We start from the raw sequence: 22,077 nt of genomic DNA on the forward strand, positions 1-22,077 counted from the left end.
GTGTACAAAGATCTGAAAAAAATATATGGTTTTATTCAAGTTTGTGTTGGCAAGATTTCTTTCTTTAATCTTTTACTAATACATACCGATCAATATTTTTGTTTTTGCAAATATATGTAAACATATATTAATGTGTTTTGGTACATGATACAGATTAGATGCAGTTTTTGGATACAATATGACCAACTGCTATCTTTGTCAAAGAGAAAAAAAGACGACTGATTTGAGATGTCACCAAAGATCAGGATGTTCGTTTTTAGCACAATGCTTTGCTGTGTAAAGTCACAGAACTAGTTCAGTCTCTGTTTGTGCAGAGTCTACAGCTACACAACCCCCAAACCCATGTTTGAGGCCAGGTGGGGTGATTACTCTTGGACAACTTCAACTCGGCACCTAAATGTTGTGGAACTGCACCTCTCCGAATGTGTTGACACAGAAGACAAGGCAGTGATGGGATTTTAATCATACAAATTAAAATAGCAAAATGCTCACCCATCAAAATCCTTTTGTGGTAAAATACATGCAGGAACGAAAATCTGGCTTTTTTTCCACTCAGCTTAAAGTATAGTGAATACAAAAAATTCAATTAAATACATGTTCTTTTGACCAATCTTGGATAAATACTTGGATAAATATTAGCTATGGCAGACCAAATTAAATATGGTCAACACCCCACTGAATAAAAACTTATATGGGCTGAAGGATTATTTACTAAAGCTAGTCAAAAAGTATAGTAATAATATACTATTTAACATAATTCAAAAAGGAATACAGAACAAGGCTTTTATTGTGCACTTTCATACTGTCTTGCAAACTGGCCAACATCTTTCTGAAAGCAATTGTCCCCGTCTAGCATATAAAAACACATGTGGGGCTTTCAAAATATCCCTCCTGCAGCAACACATAAAGAAACCAGGAGAAAGGAGAAACCTTTCTCAACATTGTTCTCAGGAAAAGCTGTAATTTTGTCTGTCTCTGCAGGGACCAGATCAGGGCATTTCACAAGAAGACAATGTGTTACAGTCCCTCAATGCAGCCCAGACAAGATGTGCCTTGCACAACATTTGGCGGGTTCTGCTGGTGGTCTCTTTACTTTGACCTCTTCGTGGGAGGTGGGCGCGGCCACTGTCTGCCCCGATGCCTACATGCCTACAGCTTGAATCCTGAGTGAATAGCCACCACGCCACCAGTCAGATTGAAGTACTGGACGCGGAAAAAGCCGGCATCCTCTATCATCGCTTTAAATGTTTCCTGCAGCAAAGAAAACGATCGGCGGTTCAACATCTTCGTTCACAAAACATTCATGCTTCATTCCATTGGTGGGCCAATCCAATACTAATATCAGATATTGGTCAAATATTGAGTCAAATTATTTTAGAATTTACAAAAAGTAAAACAACAACAAAAGAAGACAATACAGACCACTTTTCTTCCATGTTCCCAGTGTCTTATCATTTTGGGAATATATGGTATTGACCGGACTGTTTTTAAGGGACATCTCCTGATACCTGGTCGGGGAAGCGACGGATGCTCTCCACAAGGTACTGGTAGGACTTCCAGTCTCCTGCAATGACCTCGCCCAACACAGGAATCACCTGGAAGCTGTAGGCATCGTATATTCTACAGCGTAAGAGTACAGAGAATGTGAATTTAAAAACTCACGACAATCATCAGTCCAACACAACTTAATAGGTTAATTTGCCAAAATAAGATTTCAATAAATCGCATCTGTTAGCTGCAACGTACAACAGGCAACCTTGCTAGCAAAAATAATTGCAAACTTAATTCTGATTGTTCTTACGAGGAGAGCAGTGGGTTTGACACTTTGCTAAATTCCAGACACAAGAACCTCCCTCCAGGCTTCAGCACACGTAGCGCCTCCTGCAGGGCCTGAGGATGAACAACAAATCACACATCTTACACCACAGGCCCTGGAACAGATAATATGTATGGGCCATACTTCAGTCTGATGTGTTTGAAACAGATAGCACACGCAACAGTGATTGTATGGCGTAACACGTTTTAAACGGTGTGACCGTAAATTGTTCTGAAGCTTGCAGATGTCACCATTGTCATTGGGCTCATTCAGGATGGGGACGAATCTGCACACCGACAGGAAGTTGTGTGGCTGGTACTCCGAAGCTGAACAAGATCAAGACCGTACAGATGACAATGGACTTCAGGACACATCCTTCAGACAGACCAGTGTCTCCTGGGTAGCACCATTTCCCAAGGCCTGAAGTGGGAGACCAACATCTCCTCCATCCTCAAAAAGGCCCAGCAGAGGATGTACCAACTGAGGAAGTCCAGACTTCCTGATCCAGTTTTTGAGTCCATCCTGTCCTCTTCCATTACAGTCTGGTATGGAGCAGCCACTAAGCTGCACAAGAACAGACGGCTGGGGACTGTATGAACAGCATTGGTGTCCCCCTGCCCTCAATCCAGGACCTGTCCCTCTCAAGAAGCAGGGAAGATAATCACATACCCCTTACACCATGGACACTGACTTTTTGACCGGCTGCCCTCAAAAAACTGAATAGAAGCCTGCAGACCAGGACCATTGAACACAGTAACAGATTCTTTCCGCTCTCCTAATCAGCTGAACTGCCACACACATTCCAACTGCACTTTATGTAAATTTGTGGTATTATTTCTGTAATCTTTGTATTTTCTGTTTATAATATTTAGCCAATATTGTATATTGTTGTAGTTTTATACTCTTCTGCTTGAAAGACACCTTCAACCGGATTCAATTTCCTTGTATGAGTTCTGTCACATACTTGCCGATTGTGAAACAATTTTACACCAGTGAACACTGACACCATCATGATTTATGTTCACGAGGGTTAAAGGATCTGAAAAGAAATGACCTCTACCTGCTCTATGTGTGTGACATTGCGGATTCCAAAGGCTACGGTGTAAACATCAAACTGGTCGTCATCAAAAGGCAGCTCCTCTGCATCCCCCACCACCCAGGACACGCCTGCAGAAAAAGGTCCAGCGTGACTTCAACACATTTCTCACGACCCGACCGACTGAAAGCAAACAAATGGCAGCTGGTAACCCCACAACCCCACCTGCGCCAAAGCCGAGCCTCTCCGCCTTCTCTTTGCCAACGGTCAGCATCTCCTTGTTGATGTCACACACCACCACTCTGGACTCGGCCTTCACAGCCCTCTCCCCGGACGCGTAGTCTCTGGAAATGTCCTGCCAAGACGGGGTCTGCTGTGAGCGTAACGCCGCCCGCTGCTGCAGAGCGTGCCGGGAGCGAGTGTAGTTCAGAAAGCGGAATGCGATGTCTCCTAAAATAAGACAACACCTGTTAGGATTAAATCACCACATTACGATAAGAATCAATCTTTATTGTCATCGTCACTTTTCCACGAACAATGAAACAACTTAAATAAAAAAACAAATAGAACAGGAGTATACAAAGTACACTGGTAAAAAATACAAATTGCACTGGATTTTATGCCTTTTGCACATTTATAGAGATCTGGTACATATATAGAGAGCAGTTTAACAATAACAACAATTTTTAAAAACGAATTTGATTAGGTAACAGAAGAAATGGGGAGCGATATTTATACCTGTGCCACCGGCCGAGTCGAGCAGCCGAGCTCCGGGTAGAGGATTCATGACACGGAGCAGTGTGTCCTTCCATAGTCGGTGGACCCCCAGACTCATGGCATCGTTCATCACGTCGTACTTTGGAGCCACGCTCTCGAACACCTTGTACACTGATCAAGACACAAGTAAGGTTTCAGAAGGTTCTGACCTGATCCTACAATATAACAGTGGTGGTAGTAGCCTAGTGGGTAACACACTATGAAACAGAAGACCCAGGTTTGAACCCCACTTAGTACCCTTGTGTCACTGAGCAAGACACTTATCTCTAAGTTGCTCCAGGGGGACTGTCCCTGTAACTACTGGTTGTAAGTCGTTCTGGATAAGGGCGCCTCATAAATTCTGTAAATGTAATAACGAGTCACATTCGCTCAGTGGAAATATTTTAGACGCAATATTCATCTATCACGGAACGACACAACCGTGAATGTTCAATTTGAATCGCTTCATTGGGTGACCGTGACAGGCTGGAAGGTTAAGAGGAGGTTCAGATAAGCAACTCGCCTCTCTCGCCCTTCTCCTCTTCTGAGACCGTCTCGAACCCGAAACTCGTAGTTCTGCCCGCGTGATCCTCATTATAAAACCTTGAGCCTCCAAGCTCGACTCGGCAAGTTAAGTTTATACCAGGACCTGATGACATTACGAGCGCTTTGCGTCTAGAGTCACTCAGGACTATTCGGGCAATACTTCGCACGGAAGCGGCCATTTTGGTTTACCACGTGACACACGTCGTTACGTCATAGTTGTGCGGCGGCGATTACTTTTTGTAGTAGTTGTAGTTCAGAAGCTAAATTTATGTTTTTTTAAAGGAAAGATCACAAATGATTTAATTCGCTTAACGCTTAATCACAGCAACACTAATCTCGTTTTATGGAAACCTTAAATTGACATTAAACTCCAACTTTAATTGTTCTTTGTTAGAAGCGTTCCTGGGTGATAATGAATGTAGTGGGGTTTCTTCCTTCACCATCAGGTGGAGACATTTCACACAATGACTGTTAAGAGTTAATCAATAGCACAGGTCTGTGTGTCTTTGTCAGACTGGTTTATTTACTGTGTTGCTATGTGCATTAATACTCTTAGTCTAATTGTTTTATTGCATATCCTAACATGCACCTGCCCCAACGCTTATTTTTCATCAGGCGTCAGTGCTGGCTTCAGGGCGAAGGACATGGTAAAAGAGTAAATGTGGTGTAATGAGGGATGCATTCATTTGTTAACGTTGCAACATGTCTCTGAAAGTTTGCCCCTTTCCATCGTTTCTTGTAACCCAGATGCAGTTACTGAAGTAAACAGTTGGATCAGATGTGGAGTAATAAACTCTCCCTGGCATTTTTAGAGCTTCACTCTTGGGATCCTGATGAACTTCATGTTACCGTTTAGCTTTTGTTCAGAACAAAATACAAAGGCCTCTGCAGTCTGTGTCACATGGCACCGAGGGTAAAATCCCAAGGCCTCATGTTACCACCTGACAATGGCAGGCACCAGTGGACACCGGGTTGAAAAGAGGAGTCGGGGTGGACCTCCAGGGCAGGGTGTATTCACGATGGCATTAAGTGGCTCAATGGCTCTCGTTTTCTCTTTATGAGGTATCAACTCTCCCTTTTCACCATGAACAGACCTTGAAGTAATTTACTGCGTGCTTCAGTCAAAGGGCGTACGCGATTCCCTTACAGCGCGCATTTTTAAGTTACACTGTGGAGGACGTCTGTTCTGCGCTGATGGCATTCAGTATTGTGTGTTGTCCCGGTTTGATAACAGCTAGAATAAAGTAAAGTGTGCCACCAACGGCTTCCAACAGAGGGCGACAAACAATGGCTTTTTAATGAGAACAGGTTCAAAATATTTGCATAGGATCTTTTTTTTGCTGCACTCCTGAATGGTAATCTCTGCTAAAAGGAAACTAATACCCTGCCTGCGACATTTATTCTATACGCTCTTTGCTTGGCAAGAGTATTGGTGTGTTGAGTTCAGGTAAAGGGTGCGCAGAAGTGAATTTGGACCTCTTCTGTTCTACCTTTAAACCAAATCTCTTGGTGAGGTCATATTCATGCTATTCATCCGTGCTGATTCCTCCCCTCAACAGGACCTTAAAATCTCCCAGCGGATCCAGAACTCTGCAGCACGACTCATTTTCAACCTTCCCAAATCCTCCCACACCGCTCCCCTGCTGCGTTCCCTCCGCTGGCTTCCTATAGCTGCCAGGTTCATCAGGTTCATAAAACTGATGCTGCTTACCTGCAAAGCCAAGGAAGGGTCGCATCCTCCTACCTCAGATCTATCATAACTCGGTAACTCGGCCTCTCCGATCCTCCAGCATCTCTCCAGGTACTAGGAAAGCATTCACCTAGACTCTTTTCTGTCTTGGCTCATGAGTAGTGGAATGAAATTCTACTAGATGCCCAAGCTCCATCAATAAAGATCGTCAAACGCAAAATAATTGGAAAAATATTTGGACACTTGCGCACACTTTATATTGGGTTCTGGGTTGTTATGCAAACATATCTGGTCATAGTGAACCGAGATTTTAATGATGGATATTTTAAAGCACTTATTTAAGAGTGTCTGCCAAATAGGGTGATAGTAGCCTAGTGGGTAACACACTCGGCTGTGAACCAGAAGACCCAGGTTCAAGCCCCACTAACTACCATTGTGTCCCTGAGCAAGACACTTAACCCTAAGTTGCTCCAGGGGGACTGTCCCTGTAACTACTGATTGTAAGTCGCTCTGGATAAGGGCGTCTGATAAATGCTGCAAATGTAAATGCCAAATTACATTTTCACTTTTTGTGCAATAATTGTCAGTAGAAGCAAGACAGACCATCCTTTAAAAAAAAAAAGAAACCTCCTGTGTCACAGTATGCGACAATTTTACCATTTCAGCCAGTCATAGATGACGATCTAAAAAATTAAATGGCTTTAGTCTAGTTGGTTATCAAAAAAAGTTAGATTACTTGAATTGCTGAAGTTTCCCCCCCAGACTGAGTCCAGATTAAAGGCAAATAATAAATGTCATAAGACAAAAAGGAACCACACGTTTAAGAAACATGCATATTTATTTTGCAGTTGGAACACATTAAATATAACTACAAAGTTACTTCACTTATACAAAAGATAGATATCCCATTTACGTCCAAAATAACAATAATTTACTGTATAAATAAAAAATTCACTGATTTTATTTACAATTTTAAGAAAACAATATTTTTGTCCAGACACATCCTGACCAGTTAAGTTTGCACACTGCTTATGCAGCATGGGAAAGCCCAGAACCATTTTGCAAAATGTTAATTGTGGGTCAGACTACATGTCCTTTGAACAAGCGCTATGGCATCTCTAGCTTGGGATCTGGGGCTCTGAAGCTCGGGAGTGGAAAACAGGACCTTGCAATATTCACCAAACTAACCAGACACATATGACCTTGTTAGATTAAAACTGTCAGATTTGGTTTGTCTCTTTATGATTTGACAGGAGAAGATTTTTTTTTCGTCTCGCTGACTTCATCTGGAAGAGACAGCTCTGTATGCATGAGGTGCCCTGCACATCCCAGGCCCCTGGGCATATATTCATGCAATAATTATCATCTATTACAGATGGGAAAGCAGTCAAAATACAGCACAGGGTCGTTCAGAATAAACTTGAGCAAAAGAAACTGTTCCTTGTCACATAATCCTACTGGGTGTCACCTACACCCAGAGACATTTTCAGATAAAAAATTATCCCCAAAAATGTTGGGGGAAAAAATCCCTTTTATATAGATTTCAGAAGCATTATCCCATGAGAATCCTGAAATGGCATTATTATTAGATTAGATTTTCTCAATTTGTGTAAACCATACAAACTGTTAAATCAGACATTAAGTGCATGTAAAAAAATCATCAAACCAGACAATGGATTGGGATTATGGTTGTTATGCCTCAATCTCCAACATTAAGGACATTGTGTGTCCTATCATGCTGGAGCTCTGATTGACCTGGAAATCTGTTCGAACGCAGTGTTGTCTGCTGGAGTGCTTTATTAAGAAGAGCTTGTGGTTTGAACAGCGCAAAAGTTGGGGTTTTCAGGACTGGGGTGGAGACAGGATTGGGCAAACAGAAAGTGCTTCAATAGCTAAGATGTGATGGGAGGAAAAGGACAACCTGTTTTGAAGAATTGGATGGATGAAATGAAAAGAGCTGAAAAACACTGTCATCCCCACAGTGAATTACACAATGCATTGAACTATGCAGTCTTTTCTTCTAATTATCACATATGGATCATATCTACTGGACTATAATATATATTTTTTTAAATGGTGAAATGGGTTCCCCCCCATCCCACCAAAAACAAGCCACTGGGTCTTGTGTAAGGCACTTATGGGACAGATTAGAGAACTTTAGAACAGCACTTTGCAATCTTCTGGGTGGAGTAGAATAATGGAACAACCCCCCCACTCCCCAACCAGAATGTTTTGGGATCTGCTATTCACTGCAAACACAAGCGGGAAGAGAGATGGAAATCTCCTGCATGCTGTCTGCACATGTGTGTCACCTGGCCACAGTTTCGCCAGTGAGACCAGAGCCGACCTACATCGTGGGATGGAGTGTTTTTTTGTAGAGAAGAGAAGAAAAAAAAGGATTCACGTCTCTCTCTTTGCCAGAAAAAGGCCGATTGTCCCGGCTGCAACCCGTTTCACGTTACGCATTGTGGAGAACCGTTCCTCTGGATTATAATTCAGTCACCTTCACAGGCAGCGCCCCCAGGACAAAACAAAGCCCCGACGTTCATTTAACTGCACAACAGTAGAGACAAGAAGAGCTTTGAATAGTTTTGTGTCCCTTTGTGGCATAGTAGCAATGTTGGCGTGTTCGCGATGGGGACCGGGACAGGGCCGGAGGAACAATGAATCCTGTAATCAGTCATATCTCGTCACGACCGAACCCCTACTGCGCACCGATGCCGGTGGAATTGTGTCTTGTCAGTAAGTTAGCTGGCTAAGTCAGTATCATCCACCATTGTCACTGGTGGATGGCCCAGAAACACACGCAGCGTCCGGGTCTCCTGGTGAACGGCTGAGCCGCTGGGTCCTCGACTCCTTGTCTCTCCCGTCCGCCCTCTAGTTGCCCACCAGGGGGTTGAGGTCTCCGTGGTGGTTCTTCAGCTTCTTCTTGAAGAGTGATATGTTGGAGGGTCGGTAAAAGATGATCCAGGGTTCGGAGACTGTGCTCTGACTGCACGAGTCTGAGCTGCTGAGCGAAGGGATGGTTGGTGACCTGAGGAAACGATAAAACAAAGAAATGAAAACCTGCGATGCGCACTTCTAAAATGTTAAACGAAAGGTTCTAAAATAGTCAAGTGGCTACAGAAAAAAACATCTCCTTATCAAACATCTCACCATCCAGTCATACTGGTGACAATGCAGAGTGAAGGGAGGCGGAGGAAACAGAGGGCTAAGGGATAGGCGGCCATACTTACTTGACTGTGATGTGCAGGAGCAGCTTGGCCACCATCGCGATGACTGTCAGCGTGAGAAGAGCAGCTAAAGCATAGATGGTCCATGCTGCAGCACACACAGCGCGCACAGTTAAGTTGTATATTAACAGGATTGTGCACTACCCATTACACACTAATCACTACTGGATATGCAGACACATAGATAGATTTGTCCAAAAGAGACATGACAGACGTGAATATCGTCTGAAGAAAATAAAACATGATGTGCGATCTTCCAATATGTTGCACAGCTCTACGCAATACAAGGTAGTGTAAATTTGTTGTTTTTTAATTCAAACTGCGTAAATTTGACTGGTCATATTTTCCCAGCGCTATAAGATGTCCACTAATGTCACAATGACTAGATGAATAGTGTTGCTTGATTAAATTAAAGGTTCTGATAATCTGCACGTTGGTCTTGGTAGTGGGTGTGTTCCTCTGTAGAAGAGCTACCATTTGTGATGTCCACTGAATTGTCCCTGAATTGACTGGGGGGGTGACTGAAATCATTCATACATGAGAGCATACATGGGTGGTTAGTAGCCTAGTGGGTAACACACTCAGAAGACCCAGGTTCAAATCCCACTTACTACCATTGTGTCCCTGAGCAAGACACTGAACCCTAAGTTGCTCCAGGGAGACTGTCCCTGTAACTACTGATTGTAAGTCGCTCTGGATAAGGGACGTCTGATAAATGCTGTAAATGTAAATGTAAATGTAAATGAGAGCTGTTAACAATGCCTACAGCTTCCTCTATTCTTTAACTTAAACAATAAAGAAACCTTAATACGCATCAAAGGTCATTTTTTGAGTTTTAGAAATAACTGAACACCAACAACAAGAATATTATCCCCTCTCAGATAACTAGCAGTCCTTTCTTTATTCCTTGACCACATTCTTGATGTGACATCAGTGACATCTTATTTACGGCCAGATAGACATTAATTAAATATAATAATAATGATAATAATAATAACAAGCTCCATTAAGTGTGAAAAGCGAAGCACTGAAAGGACGAGAGAATGTTTTGACACATACTGCTGTTGTGGCCCACGGTCCAGCTTGGTCCGAGCCACTGACCTGGCAAATACTGCTTCGACTTTTTGGGGCTGGAGGTGATGACATAGAGGATGCCGCTGCCTTTACCCCTGGATTTGTCTGTGATGCCTCCCAAGTGTGGGTCCACCGTGCTGGTGTTCTCCTCCTCCTCCTCCTCTTCCTCCTCCTCCTCTCCGTCACTTGGCCCGGATCCATGTCCCCTGAAGGCTGATGAGACACGAACAACAACAGAAGATTCATTTCTACCTTCATTTCACCGTCTTTGAAAATGCGTCCTCTCTCTGCTCTGTGTGCTATCGGCCTCCAACACAACCTTCAGGGGTCATTTTTCAAATTTGCACTTGATTTGAAGTGGCAACGCGACTGACCTTTCCATATCACCGATTTCGTTCTCGGCTCCCCCGTCCTTTTTAAATCTGCGGCTCAAGACAGGTACCAGCCTCAGCAAACTAAACACAGGGATGGGAAATTAACCGCCTGTCTGCAGGTTACGAATCAAACTGCCAGCTTCGCTCTGTCGAGCCGGAGAAGGGGGTCGTCGCATGGAACTGCGGAGCAGACAAGCGGGTGACGCTCTGTCTCCTCACATTGCCGGTGGTTAGATTCACTGCCATTCACATTAACTCATCCAGATTGTGTTTGGGTGAAGCCATCCAAGAGCATCAATTTGAAATAACAAAAGAGCCCTGCGGGCGCGCCTCGCTATGATGAGACTTCGAAAACACACACGCGTGTGAGGTCCAGCGTGCCACAGGAAGGGGGCATTCGGATTCCTTGAGATGCCGCCCACGTTTGTCCTGGATTCACACTTATTTTCTGAAATGTCACTGTTTTCAGAAACATTTATCTGTGAGTTACTTCAGACCGCCTAGGCATGTATGCCAAACAAAAGCAGTCTAATCCATTAAAAATATGTTCTCTTGCTGGCTTTGTTGTTCAATTTTCTTTATAAACCATGCAGGCATGCTCAATTAGGCATGAGATGAAAGAATGTGGTCACTATGCAAAACCTGCTGAGGAGTCAGGAAGTCCACATGCACCTGCACATGCAAATTGCTTCTCCAGAGAGAGGGTTCTCTTTCAATGTGATTTCCATGATGCCTGGTGCGTTTACAAATCTCAGTACAGCACAAAGCCACCTGCTGTAATTCATGCGGGGACTCTTGGTGGAAAACAGACAAGGTTTTCTAGCGGGATTTTGTGTACACCTTACCTTCATATAGGACAGCAAACCCCTGGGCTTCATTGGTTCGGTCTGAATAGAAGTAGAGGATAACAAAGTCCCCTGTGACGTTGACCGGCTCCCGTGGTGGGTTGGGACCATCGAAACGAGCCACCACCTGGTTGGTATAGCCATCCAGCATCTCCACCATGTCTGTCTGGTCCTCGATGTTGAAGAAGGTGAAGTTGAAGAGGATGGAGGACGCCCCGGGGACCTGTATGGTCCAGTAGCACACACGACCTGCCCCGTACTTGTCAGGGAAATCTGGAGAGTAGATGACTGAAGCAGGAGAGGTGTAGTTCCCTCCACAAGCCCCGACACGAGCTGCGAGACAATGAGAAACAGGAGAGATAATGCTGTAACCATGCCAACCAAAGGGAGGATACAGTTATCAGCCCTTACATGACATGCTGAATGGGGTGATTAACTGCACCCTAAGCGGAAAACACAAGTCTTTTATTGGACGTTATTGTCATGATCCGGTCCGGAAGAGGCTACTCCGGATCCACAGTTCGGACTGAGTTTCATGTTAGTCCTGTTATTATGTTTCCTGATTGTGTTCACCTGTGTATGATTGTATAAAGCTGCCCTGTTTGTGTCTGTTCGCCATCGGGTCATTGTTTGGTGATGTTTCCATTGTCCTGTCCACCATGTATTAAACCCCTGTTTCGTGACATTGTGCGTACTTGTCCTTCCTCGCCATGTCCAGTCATCATGACAGTGAACATGATGCATGCTTATGTGATCATATCTGAGAGTAGATGCTGGTCATGGAACATAATGGAGAGTTTATGGCACAGGAAGTACCTAACACCAACTTACTGTCAAAGATGATGACTCTGCCGTCCCCCCCACACGGCTGGGTTTGGTCACCAAAACACACATGGTTGCATTCTGTGCTCGGGGCTTCGCCGTGGTCCCGATAGTCAAGGTCGTTGCCGCAGAAGCAAGCGTAGCCAGACTCCATGCCAGCCAGCTTAAAAGAAAACAGAACAGAGCAACAGAAACATTTTAGCGTTTGAACACTCCAGATGGAACCGATTTCGTTTGAGAACACAATTTCCACAGCAGAGTCACTTTGCGCTTGACCAGAATGGCCTTTGTTTCTCATTACATTGTGGGCAAGTCACATCTGGAGTGGTATGACCGATGTTCAGCAACACCACTACATCCCCGGTGCTTACCATGGCTGTTTGACTGTCACAGTGTGGAAAAAACCCAAAAGAAATAAATGTCATGATGGTTAAAATATGTAGACACTTAAAGTTGCTATTGCTAACTGAATAGTGTTGCTTGATTAGTTTATTAACTGTTTTGGTCACAGAATGTCTCAAATAGGTACATAATTCCACTATACAACTAAAAAGGTCAGGGTAATTTTGACTAAATGTGTATGCTATGCAGATGAAGCACATCTTCCCTCTTCCTCTCTCAGATTTCAAAATCTCTGCATGTTAAACTAATATTCATTTTTGGATGGCAGCCCATCATTTAAAACTCAATCCCACGAAAACAGAACTAATATTCATTCCAGCAGATTCTTGACCAATTCAGGATCTTGCCATCTACCTGAACATCTCAAAGACTGGTTTTCAGTCAATGACGGTGTCCAAACATTCCAAAATGGGAATGTTTGGATGTTGGTTCCAGGTTCAATCCCATTTACAAGGCAGACACTCTTATCCAGAGGGACTTACAAGGTGCTTTCATGTTACCATCGATGAAGTGATCAGTTCTGGTTCATTAGGACACCAACTATGAATACAATCTTTTTATTCACTCTGTTGTAGTTTCTATCCATAAGTCTGACAATAAGAATGTTACAAGTTAATCTAAATATTCTCTAAAGAGGAAGGTCTTGAGCTGCCGTTTGAAAATGCTCAGTGACTGAGCTGTTCTGACCTCGAGGGGAAGTTCATTCCACCACCGAGGGGCCAAGACGGAGAAGAGTCTAGATGAATGTCTTCCTTTTACCTTCAGCGATGGAGGGACCAGGTGAGCAGTACTGGAGGCTCGGAGTATACGAGGTGCAGTGCGAGGTGTAATAAGGGCTGTGAGGTAGGATGGTGCTACTCCATGTCTGGCTTTGTAGGCCAGCATCAGTATTTTGAATCTGATGCGTGCAGCTACTGGGAGCCAGTGGAGGGAACGTAGCAGAGGGGTGGTGTGGGAGAATTTGGGAAGAATCCCCGGCATCTCCATACTGTTTTGGGGAAGTGGTGCCCTAGCGTCCCCACGCACTGCTCACTGGGCGCCTTTCATGGCTGCCCACTGCTTACAAGGTGATTGGTTGATTTTGTCATTTTGATACTACACAAGTACACACAACAAAATGTGTCTTCTGCATTTAACAGTGAGCAGCGTGTGGGGACGGTACCTTACTCAAGGGGACCTCTGTGGTACCTTGGTGGTTCAGGATTTGAACTTGCAACCTTTCGGTTGCGAGTCCACTTCCTTTCCCTTCAGTTCACCATGGCCAATGCAGAGGACACATTTTGTTGAGTGCCCCGTGTATCACAAAAACAATCCCTTTCAATATCACATCATAAAAACATGCAGATCTATAAATCTTCCCCCCCAGATATTTGTTTTTAATCGCTGGGCACAGCTCCCATCTCACCGTGTATCTCTGTTTCCTGCAGAAGCTGATGCATTTCTGAATGGTCAGCTGTTTGGAGGTCTCGCTGTTGCCAGTCAGGGTGGGAGGGTTCCCGCTGTCTTTGAAGCACCCAAGATTTCCAGGCACTGAGGGAAAGGGAGAATGGAAACAGAGGGGGGTGGTTTTTAAGCACAATTAGCACCATGAAAAACAACACAAGAGCCGCCTGAAAGACATGCACTTGCAAATCATTAACTGTGTTATTACCCATAAACCGTCTGCTGGTGAGTTTCCTGAAAGGGGTGCTGTGTTTTATAAGCTGTGATTAGCAGTAGTAGTCATAGTAATAGGTTTTTATTGTCATTTATATCATATACACGGTACATAGAAAAAAAAAAAATACAACTACGCTCCTCCAGGGCCATGCTTCAGCACTAGAGCAGAACAGAACAAAAGTAACTGGTCTGATTAACACTTTTGTCATGGCTCGTCCCCAACACTTCTCAAACAAAATGAAAGCAACGTGTCAGATGGGAGGCTGACTCGGGTCGGTGCAGGAATGTTCTTGTCCTGGTCTGAATGTTTATTAATTGGCACCACAGAGAAAGAGGTCTTGCTGGGCCTGAGCTGGAATTAGGGGGATGGGGTACCCTGAATTGGGTAGACATGATGCTGGAATCTGGGAACAAGATTTTATTGCCTCAGTTCAGCAAGAAGAACTAGGGGGTGTTGGACCAAGTCTGTGGAAGTAAATAATTCATTTTCTTAATTATGGGACAACAATTATATTTAATTAATACTATTTATCTTATTCTACTATAAAATATATGATGAGTAATGTAATGTAATAATGCTGTTAATATTGCACAAGTTGCAGTGTATGCATAAGTATTTTTGTAGTTTACTGTATATTATGAACACATATAATCCAATATGATATATGTGGTTTATGTGGCCATGCATAAACCTGGCCAGAAGAGGTTTATTCTGCCTTTATACTGTGAAATAACATACCTACAACATTTATTGCATTTGTTTTTTCTACCAAAAACAGTTTCTGAATGATAAAAAAGATTCCCGTAAATCACTTAGTTTCAATGTACAAGACGCCACTGTTGCCTGTATGAAGCACATCAAAACAAAACCATCAATATATATTCCAGAATATATATATATATATATATTTTTTTTTTAGAAATAAAATAAGTTCCTATTACAGCAACTGCTGCAACTGTGGGCATCTCCAGCAAACAAATGAGTTACGTCTCCAAGTCTGTGATGATTCTGCCGTAGAAGAAGCCACAGCAGCAGAGACAGTCTTTACTTAACAGAAAGTTAGACCCCTCTGGAGGTGAGGACCTGTTACCGTTGGTGTCTACAGCCTCGATGCCGGCTGCTTTGTTTCGGAGAGCTTTTGCACAAAGGGAAGACGGAGACCACACACATGTGCCCTGCCGCACTGTGCCAAAGTAAACTCCCGTCTGACACAACAGCTCCCTTGCGTAAGTCCAGACTCTGGTGTTTGGGCAAGGATGAAACCTGAACCCGGGAAAACGCTCGGCATCCCGCGAGGGGTTCAAATGGTCAGTCCTGAGAACACGACAGACCATTTCACTGCTTTTCATGCGTTTGCATCACTCGGCCCTTTGGCAGACCCCTCGCCAGCATTCAGCTGCATGCAACCGGGCAGGCCGTCACTTCACTGGCTCTCGAGATGGTGACAGGTTTAGACAAATACGCAGCTGTTCCAAACACGCTGGCAGGGTGTTCTCACTGACCTTTTCAACTCAGATTAGGATTTCTGGAAGTATAAGAGGTTGCAGTCAAACTCAGCAACAAACTGTCAGTCACACGCAATCTTTCACTTCCCTCCCTCCTCTCGAGTCTCCAACAAGAATCCTGATGATACTGGAAGTGATTGAATGATTTCGGACTCACTGCAGCACAGCAGTGTATCAGTGTCCTCTGCTTTTAACCATCACCCTTGGTGAGCAGTGGGCAGCCATGAAAGGAGCCCGGGGAGCAGCGTGTGGGGACGGTGCTTTGCTCAGTGGCGGTTCGGGAATATGGGCTCTGTTTCCTTACCTGCAAGGTCACCGCTGCCACTGACTGGAGTGAGATTGGACTCAAGCCTTTGCAAGAGCATAAAAAAACTGGGCAAGTCCGGAGGCAATCTTGTGGAATGTTCAGAGCCCCCTCAGAACCTTGATTTGAGCACCCATAAAACTTTGTGAGGTAGATCATTCATGTATCTCTTCTTTCGGTCCTGCTCCAGTACCTGGAGCTTCTTGTGGACATCAAGGTACAACTTCAATTAGCATTTTTTTCCCTCTCCCCACTTCCCAGAAGTTTCAAAGTGCGGCAAATGCTACTTCAGGGCTCAAGCAGATTAAAGGCAACAGTCCTTTGACAGAAAGAATGCACACCACTGTCAATTTATCTCTTTAACCTTTCATCATCCTACAGAGTGCTGCTTGGGAGCTTCTGCAGTAGAGAAAACAAACATCTCTCAGATGGCCAGACATGGCATATTGTGCAAAATCTCCAAACTTTATTAAAAAGAACTGGGCATGCCTTTATTCATTGAATACATCTGCTATGCAGTCATAACGAGTGCAAATATCTCTACTTTTGTGGAAAAAAAAAAAGACTTCAAAAGGCACGGATGGAATTTAGATTTAACAAGCCACTTGGCAAGGAAATGCGGTAACATAAGGTGCGTAAATGTACCAGTCTGGCCTGGCCGGATCCCAGCTGCGGCGTGCTGAGCAGTGCAGCACATGGTGTGTGAAGTGATGAGTCTTTACCAAATGAAAAAAATAAAAATAAAATTGCCCTTCCCATCATGCATCGCTCCTCGTTCGCACAGGTACCCCAGCGGGGGCTTTGTGGCTGTCTGGCGGCTTATGAGAGCCGTCGGAGGGCGTGGCCGAGAGAAAGATATCGGCGCAGCAGCATAACAAACAAAATAACATCAAACGTGGTCGCTTGGCAAGTGTGCTTGGCAGCGGCGGTGGAGGACAAGTCCGCCCCGGGGCCGCCTCTCTCTCCCTGTGTTATTAAAAAAAAAGGTAATTACAGACATAAATTGTCATGACATCTGGACGTTTTTTTTTTTTTTTTTTTTCGTGGGCCGCTGTGGGCGTTCCCCTTTTCAAAATATATTTGGGCTTTTTACAGGCCGCCTCGCCGGTCAGCAGGCCCAGAATTTTCAGCTGAGGGCTCTGAGAGACGGAGGAAGAAGAGGAAGGGTGGGACAGCGAGAAAAGGACAAAAAAAAAAAAAACGAAACGAGGAGGGCTTGTCATGAGTAATAAAAGAGTTTGTCTTGGAGACAACTCTCAGAACAAAAACTGCAGACTCATTCATGTAAAATAATAATAAAAAAAAAAGGACTCAATGGAATACTAACAATACCGTAAAAAGTGTTTCTCGAAGGAGACCGTACTCAAAGGCCGGCCTCCCCATTGGCCAGAAAGAGCTTCTTTGTGGACGAGCACAAGAAGTTCAGTCTTCTTGCGGCGATACCGGGGCGATGAGTGCCACACGGGCTACCAGCACCATTCTTCCGCCCCTCGTTTGCATTCAATCGCATTCCTCTGCCGCCGCATTGATAAACTAAATCCATTAGCACGTCCGTATCAGATTCAGCGAAGCTGAGAACGCCCCGAAGAGACGCCTTTCCTGTCATAAAGGGCCATTCACAAGTCAATTCAAACGCCAACGCCGCCGCATTCACAGCCTTGGAAATGGTCCCAGCTTTCCATTAGCTAGTGTTGTCAACACCGACGTTATGCCAGGCAGCTTCTACGATTGTCTACTTCAATCTCGCATTCACCCCTTCATCCCTCCAGCCTCGCCCCAGCAAAGTGACCGACTTGCATCGCCCCCCCCCCCCCAAATCCAGGAACATCTGTGCCTACATTAAGATGGACAGCATGAGAAAAACACAATGAAAGCGTCACTCTGCCAGAACGCACGCTGGGAAACACGTCAGGCCTTTCTGTCGGTTTCCTGTTTGATTTGTGTACTTTGTCATCACAGATTCATGACAGATGAGCCTCTGAGGCGGGTCGGCAGGGCGGACCGTAGGAGACGTGTTTCTGAAACCAGAACCACGTCCAGCAACGTTGTCGCTGCAAACAAACCCACGTGCGAAGCGCACCAGGGCGAGCAACAAAAGCGGCGCCACGTTATTAGAACAATGTTTTGCTTCGGGTGCCGTTTGCCAAGACCCCCCCCCCCCAACCAGCCGATGTAAGAGGCGCAGTGTGTCTCTTGGCCCATGTTACGACACGATAAAAAGCGGCTGGGAGATCAATGGCGTGGCCCCGGGGGTGCCGGGAGAATGACTAACCACTTAATTAAAGGAGCGCAGAGAGTTCCACTCAAAGCTAAATAATTAGAAGGTGGTGTAGCGAGCAAGCGAGGCTACGAAAGCACGGAGGGAGAGAGAGAGGGAGGGACGGGTGGGGGGAGGGTCCGCAGGGACCCCCCCCCGAACACCTGCCTTCAAGGGACATGAAAGCTGCTCCACGCGAGGGTCAGGTCGCCAGCGGTTCCGTACATTTCAACCCCCCTCCTTTTTTTTTAAACAACAAAAACGTGTTCAGCACACGGGTGGCCCGTCGGCTCAGCCGGGGGTTACGGGCTACAGGTGTGTAAGAGATCGGAGTTGAACCCCCGCGGGTCGCGCCGTTCATAACTCTCCCGACGGGACGGGCCGCGTGCCGTAAATCTGGAGTTTCTACACTCGACGGTGCCGCTGAGGGATATTTCCATTTTCCAGAGGGGGAAACTTCATTCTTTGGATGGCTCAGTCCCACAGACGCAACAGGGGATCCCTGCTCCCCACCTGTCTGCAGGTCCCAGCACTGCAGGATATGCCAGCTGCCTCTGGGGGTCTAGACAGAACACTCGTCTCCTCCTATGGTTCATAATGCCACACACGCTGGCGCAATAACGCATTACATTTACACCATCATAACCAGCTGTCAGGAATATGCATGTACCCCTCATACAGCAGGAGACGCTTTGTGCCCATCTTTACACGGACCCCAACACACGGTCAGACTGCAATAACTGAACAATCAGCCTCCAATGATCGTTGAACCACCTCTGTATTCCCGTCTCTTGAATCTGTACTCTTAAATACACACGTCAGAAAATCAAGTAGTGATAAGTAACCAGGTCATGTGTGTCCAGGTCAACAGATTGATTGGAATTATTTCCATTGAATTGACAGCAGCGACCGTGACCAAGACCCGTTCGTCAAACGATGATCTGCATTTTGAAATCCCTGGCTTTGCTTTCCAGGATCTGGTAATTCAGTTTAATTTCATTTTTTTTTTTTACAGCGCAACACCAGACTGGATCTCTGTAATTCAAATACAGAAATTGTAGATTGTAATTACAAATCCAGTTTACTGGTGCTTTAAATGGATCCCGCAGTGTAGCCTACTGGCTGTGTAAAGAATAACAGGCGGACTAGAAACCCCAGTAACCACATATCCCTCATGGGTTTTAAATGGAAAAAACTGAAAAGAGATATATAGCCAGATTCTCACACTGAAACAGAAAAATATTATATAGATATGGTGGGAAAATGACAATAAATTACAGAAATCCTAAACCTAGCCATCATTGGCACTCTTTGTACACTTTTTATACACTTCATACATTATTTTGTTGGATTATATAATTTTGGATAATATAATATTTTAAGAACAATTCAAATATTTCTCACTGTCACACCCCCTTGTTCCTGCAAAGCCATATTCTACCAACACCTGCACCACATCCCTGGACTCCCCATGAAAAGGTTATCAAGCCTTTACGGGACTGTGTGTTACGTGTTCTTGTCCCTGTGACTTGTTTATCCACCTGTTTTGACTAAATATATTTAATAAAAAACTGGTTTTGTTCACATTAGGACCTCACCTCAATCAGCATTGAGACAATTAAAAAATATTACAGAGTTGTCTACTTGTGTATTTTTATCTAACATTTATGTACTTTGTCAGAGTTAGTACTATGTCTAACACTGCTGTATGGATTTTGATTTAAAATTCTAGAATTCTGTCTGAAATGTCATTTTTATCTTATTTGGTAAGATATGAAACGTACTGTCGTAATGTAAGTGAATTTCGTATCTTGACAGGAAATTCTACTGACTGAATGCAAGAGGTTTTTCAGTTGATTCCTACCTGCATGTAGGAATTTGCCTTGCGGGTGTCTGACCCAAGGGGTCAGACAGCCCTGACCACGATGCAAAGCGGGGAGTGGTCTGTGACCTGAAACACCGGCACTACTCGCGACTTTCCTATGAAATGCAGCTATTTGCCTGTGGCCTGCGGGCAGATACAGATCACTGATGAAATTAGTGGAACACAAAAGCTAATCCAAGAAATATCGAAGGATCTTGTATTTTCAATCTTTTATAACAGAGCCTTGGATTAGTGACACAATTAGCCTTGTCAGCAATGAATCCAGAGGTTCATCAAATTGCCGCCTCCCACTGTCACAGCTTGAAAGCCGTTCTTGCTAGGAGTTGAAGCTGCGTTCACCAGAAGAAAGCAGGGAGTCCCTGGAGAATAGCGGCGTTTCGTTCGACTGCGGTGTGTTTGAAGTGGAAGGAGAATTAACCTCTCCCGGGTCAGTGGACTGTTTTGGGATTACCAAATTACAGGGTGCGCTCCTCAACTCCAGTTTCCATTACCAGCCTCAACATCAAAGGGGCACCAGCTTGACAAAAGAGGCTCATTTTTTTCCTGGTCAAAAATGTACTCTGCATGATTTTCTGATCGTCACCGTCATCGTGGCATTCCCATTAAATAACCGAAACGGAATAGAGAAAATAAATGACAGTCAGGCGCAACAGTTTTCTTTTTTTTTTTGCCTTCCAGGTCACGGACTGAGGAAATTAAGCACAGCTCATGGCTCAGATGGCAGCAGCGTCTGTTCCAGCATTCCTGGTCAGCTCTGAGATCCTGGAGGACACGATGCATGTGGTACCTTATCCAGAGCGACTTAAAGGGACAGTCTCCCTGGAGCAATTTTAGGGTTAAGTGTCTTGCTCAGGGACACAGTGGTAGTAAGTGGGATTCGAACCCGGGTCTTCTGGTTCATAGGCGAGTGTGTTACCCACTAGGCTACTACCACCCTATAGTACAGTATAGTATAGTATAGTACAGCCCAGGATGCTCGTATGGATGGATTCTTATCTATCTTGCAGGTTGAGAAAATGTATGAAATAATTTATGAAAGGTCGATCATTTTGTGAGACGTCTAAGGTTATTTTATATTCTTATATATTTTATATTCTTTATATTCTTTACATGTATAGTTCAATTAAATATACAAAAAGTCAATAGAAATTTTGAATAAGGTACATATTACCTCTTGATTTAGGACAATTTTGCTGATGGATGTCCTGTGCCAGGACATGTCAGCCTCCCGGTTTGGACAGGCCACACAGGGTGAGCCAGGGACAGGGACAGGCAGCCAGAGAGCCCTCTGTGTCCATGGTTTCCTGACAGTGACGAGGGGGACTGGGAAATGGCTGGATCGGATCCAGAGAGCCTCAGCCACCCAACAAAAAATCTAAACACGCTGGCGTTACTGTGTGTGGCGCTACTAATGAAGACTAACGGTTGCACCCAGGACAGACCGGGGCGACTGGGATCGAGCAATCTGGCTCGGACCCGTTCCACAAACTGAAAACTGACTGCAGTGGGCTGGGACCTCAGGTGTCGCTCTAGACCGAAAACAAAACCAACCAACACGTGGAAAAAAAAAAAAAAAACGCACTTCTTTTTGGATAAAGCAACACGCTTCATCTCCGCTCACAATGGTTTAAAAAAAAATAAAAAAAAGATCCCAGTTGCCTTTAGGCAAGTGATGAGACAAACACGCCCGTCCCAAAAAAGAATTAAGAGAAGAGGCGCATGCACCATCCACCTGATATGGCCAGGGCTTGGGGGCAGCGAAGTCTGGCACGCTCAGGCCGGGGTGGGGGCCACAGTAGCTAACCTACATGTGCTGAAGATGAGCCTTTAAAGGTCGGCCAAGGCCAGAAAAGCGCTGGGAGGGAACCTGGC

At 44.7% G+C, this 22,077-nt stretch overlaps 2 protein-coding genes across 3 annotated transcripts in view; both read right to left on the reverse strand.

The window, feature by feature from the left end:
* Window positions 1-13: 13 nt before the first annotated feature.
* LOC114799723 (2-methoxy-6-polyprenyl-1,4-benzoquinol methylase, mitochondrial-like) lies at window positions 14-4,333 on the reverse strand. Its single transcript, XM_028996539.1, has 7 exons — window positions 4,132-4,333; window positions 3,591-3,740; window positions 3,078-3,302; window positions 2,877-2,983; window positions 1,802-1,890; window positions 1,509-1,620; window positions 14-1,251 (listed from the first exon to the last, which is right to left on the reverse strand). The coding sequence occupies exons 1-7, from the start codon at window positions 4,331-4,333 to the stop codon at window positions 1,150-1,152; spliced, it is 987 nt and encodes a 328-aa protein (XP_028852372.1). The 3' UTR covers window positions 14-1,149.
* A 2,330-nt stretch (window positions 4,334-6,663) lies between these two features.
* Window positions 6,664-22,077, reverse strand: part of LOC114800052 (kremen protein 1-like) — a 34,008-nt gene continuing 18,594 nt past the window's right edge. Inside the window, exons 4-9 of one of the 2 annotated variants that reach the window (XM_028997110.1) lie at window positions 14,000-14,124; window positions 12,202-12,355; window positions 11,371-11,703; window positions 10,179-10,364; window positions 9,081-9,165; window positions 6,664-8,878 (exon numbers count right to left, since the gene is read on the reverse strand). In XM_028997110.1, the coding sequence (XP_028852943.1) occupies window positions 8,722-8,878; window positions 9,081-9,165; window positions 10,179-10,364; window positions 11,371-11,703; window positions 12,202-12,355; window positions 14,000-14,124 (1,040 nt within the window). In that variant the 3' untranslated portion in view covers window positions 6,664-8,721. Of the gene's footprint in view, window positions 8,879-9,080; window positions 9,166-10,136; window positions 10,365-11,370; window positions 11,704-12,201; window positions 12,356-13,999; window positions 14,125-22,077 lie in introns of both variants that reach the window. The other variant, XM_028997109.1, reaches the window with a different exon arrangement.

Source organism: Denticeps clupeoides, chromosome 11 (assembly GCF_900700375.1).
Source record: "Denticeps clupeoides chromosome 11, fDenClu1.1, whole genome shotgun sequence".
Lineage (NCBI taxonomy): Eukaryota > Metazoa > Chordata > Actinopteri > Clupeiformes > Denticipitidae > Denticeps > Denticeps clupeoides.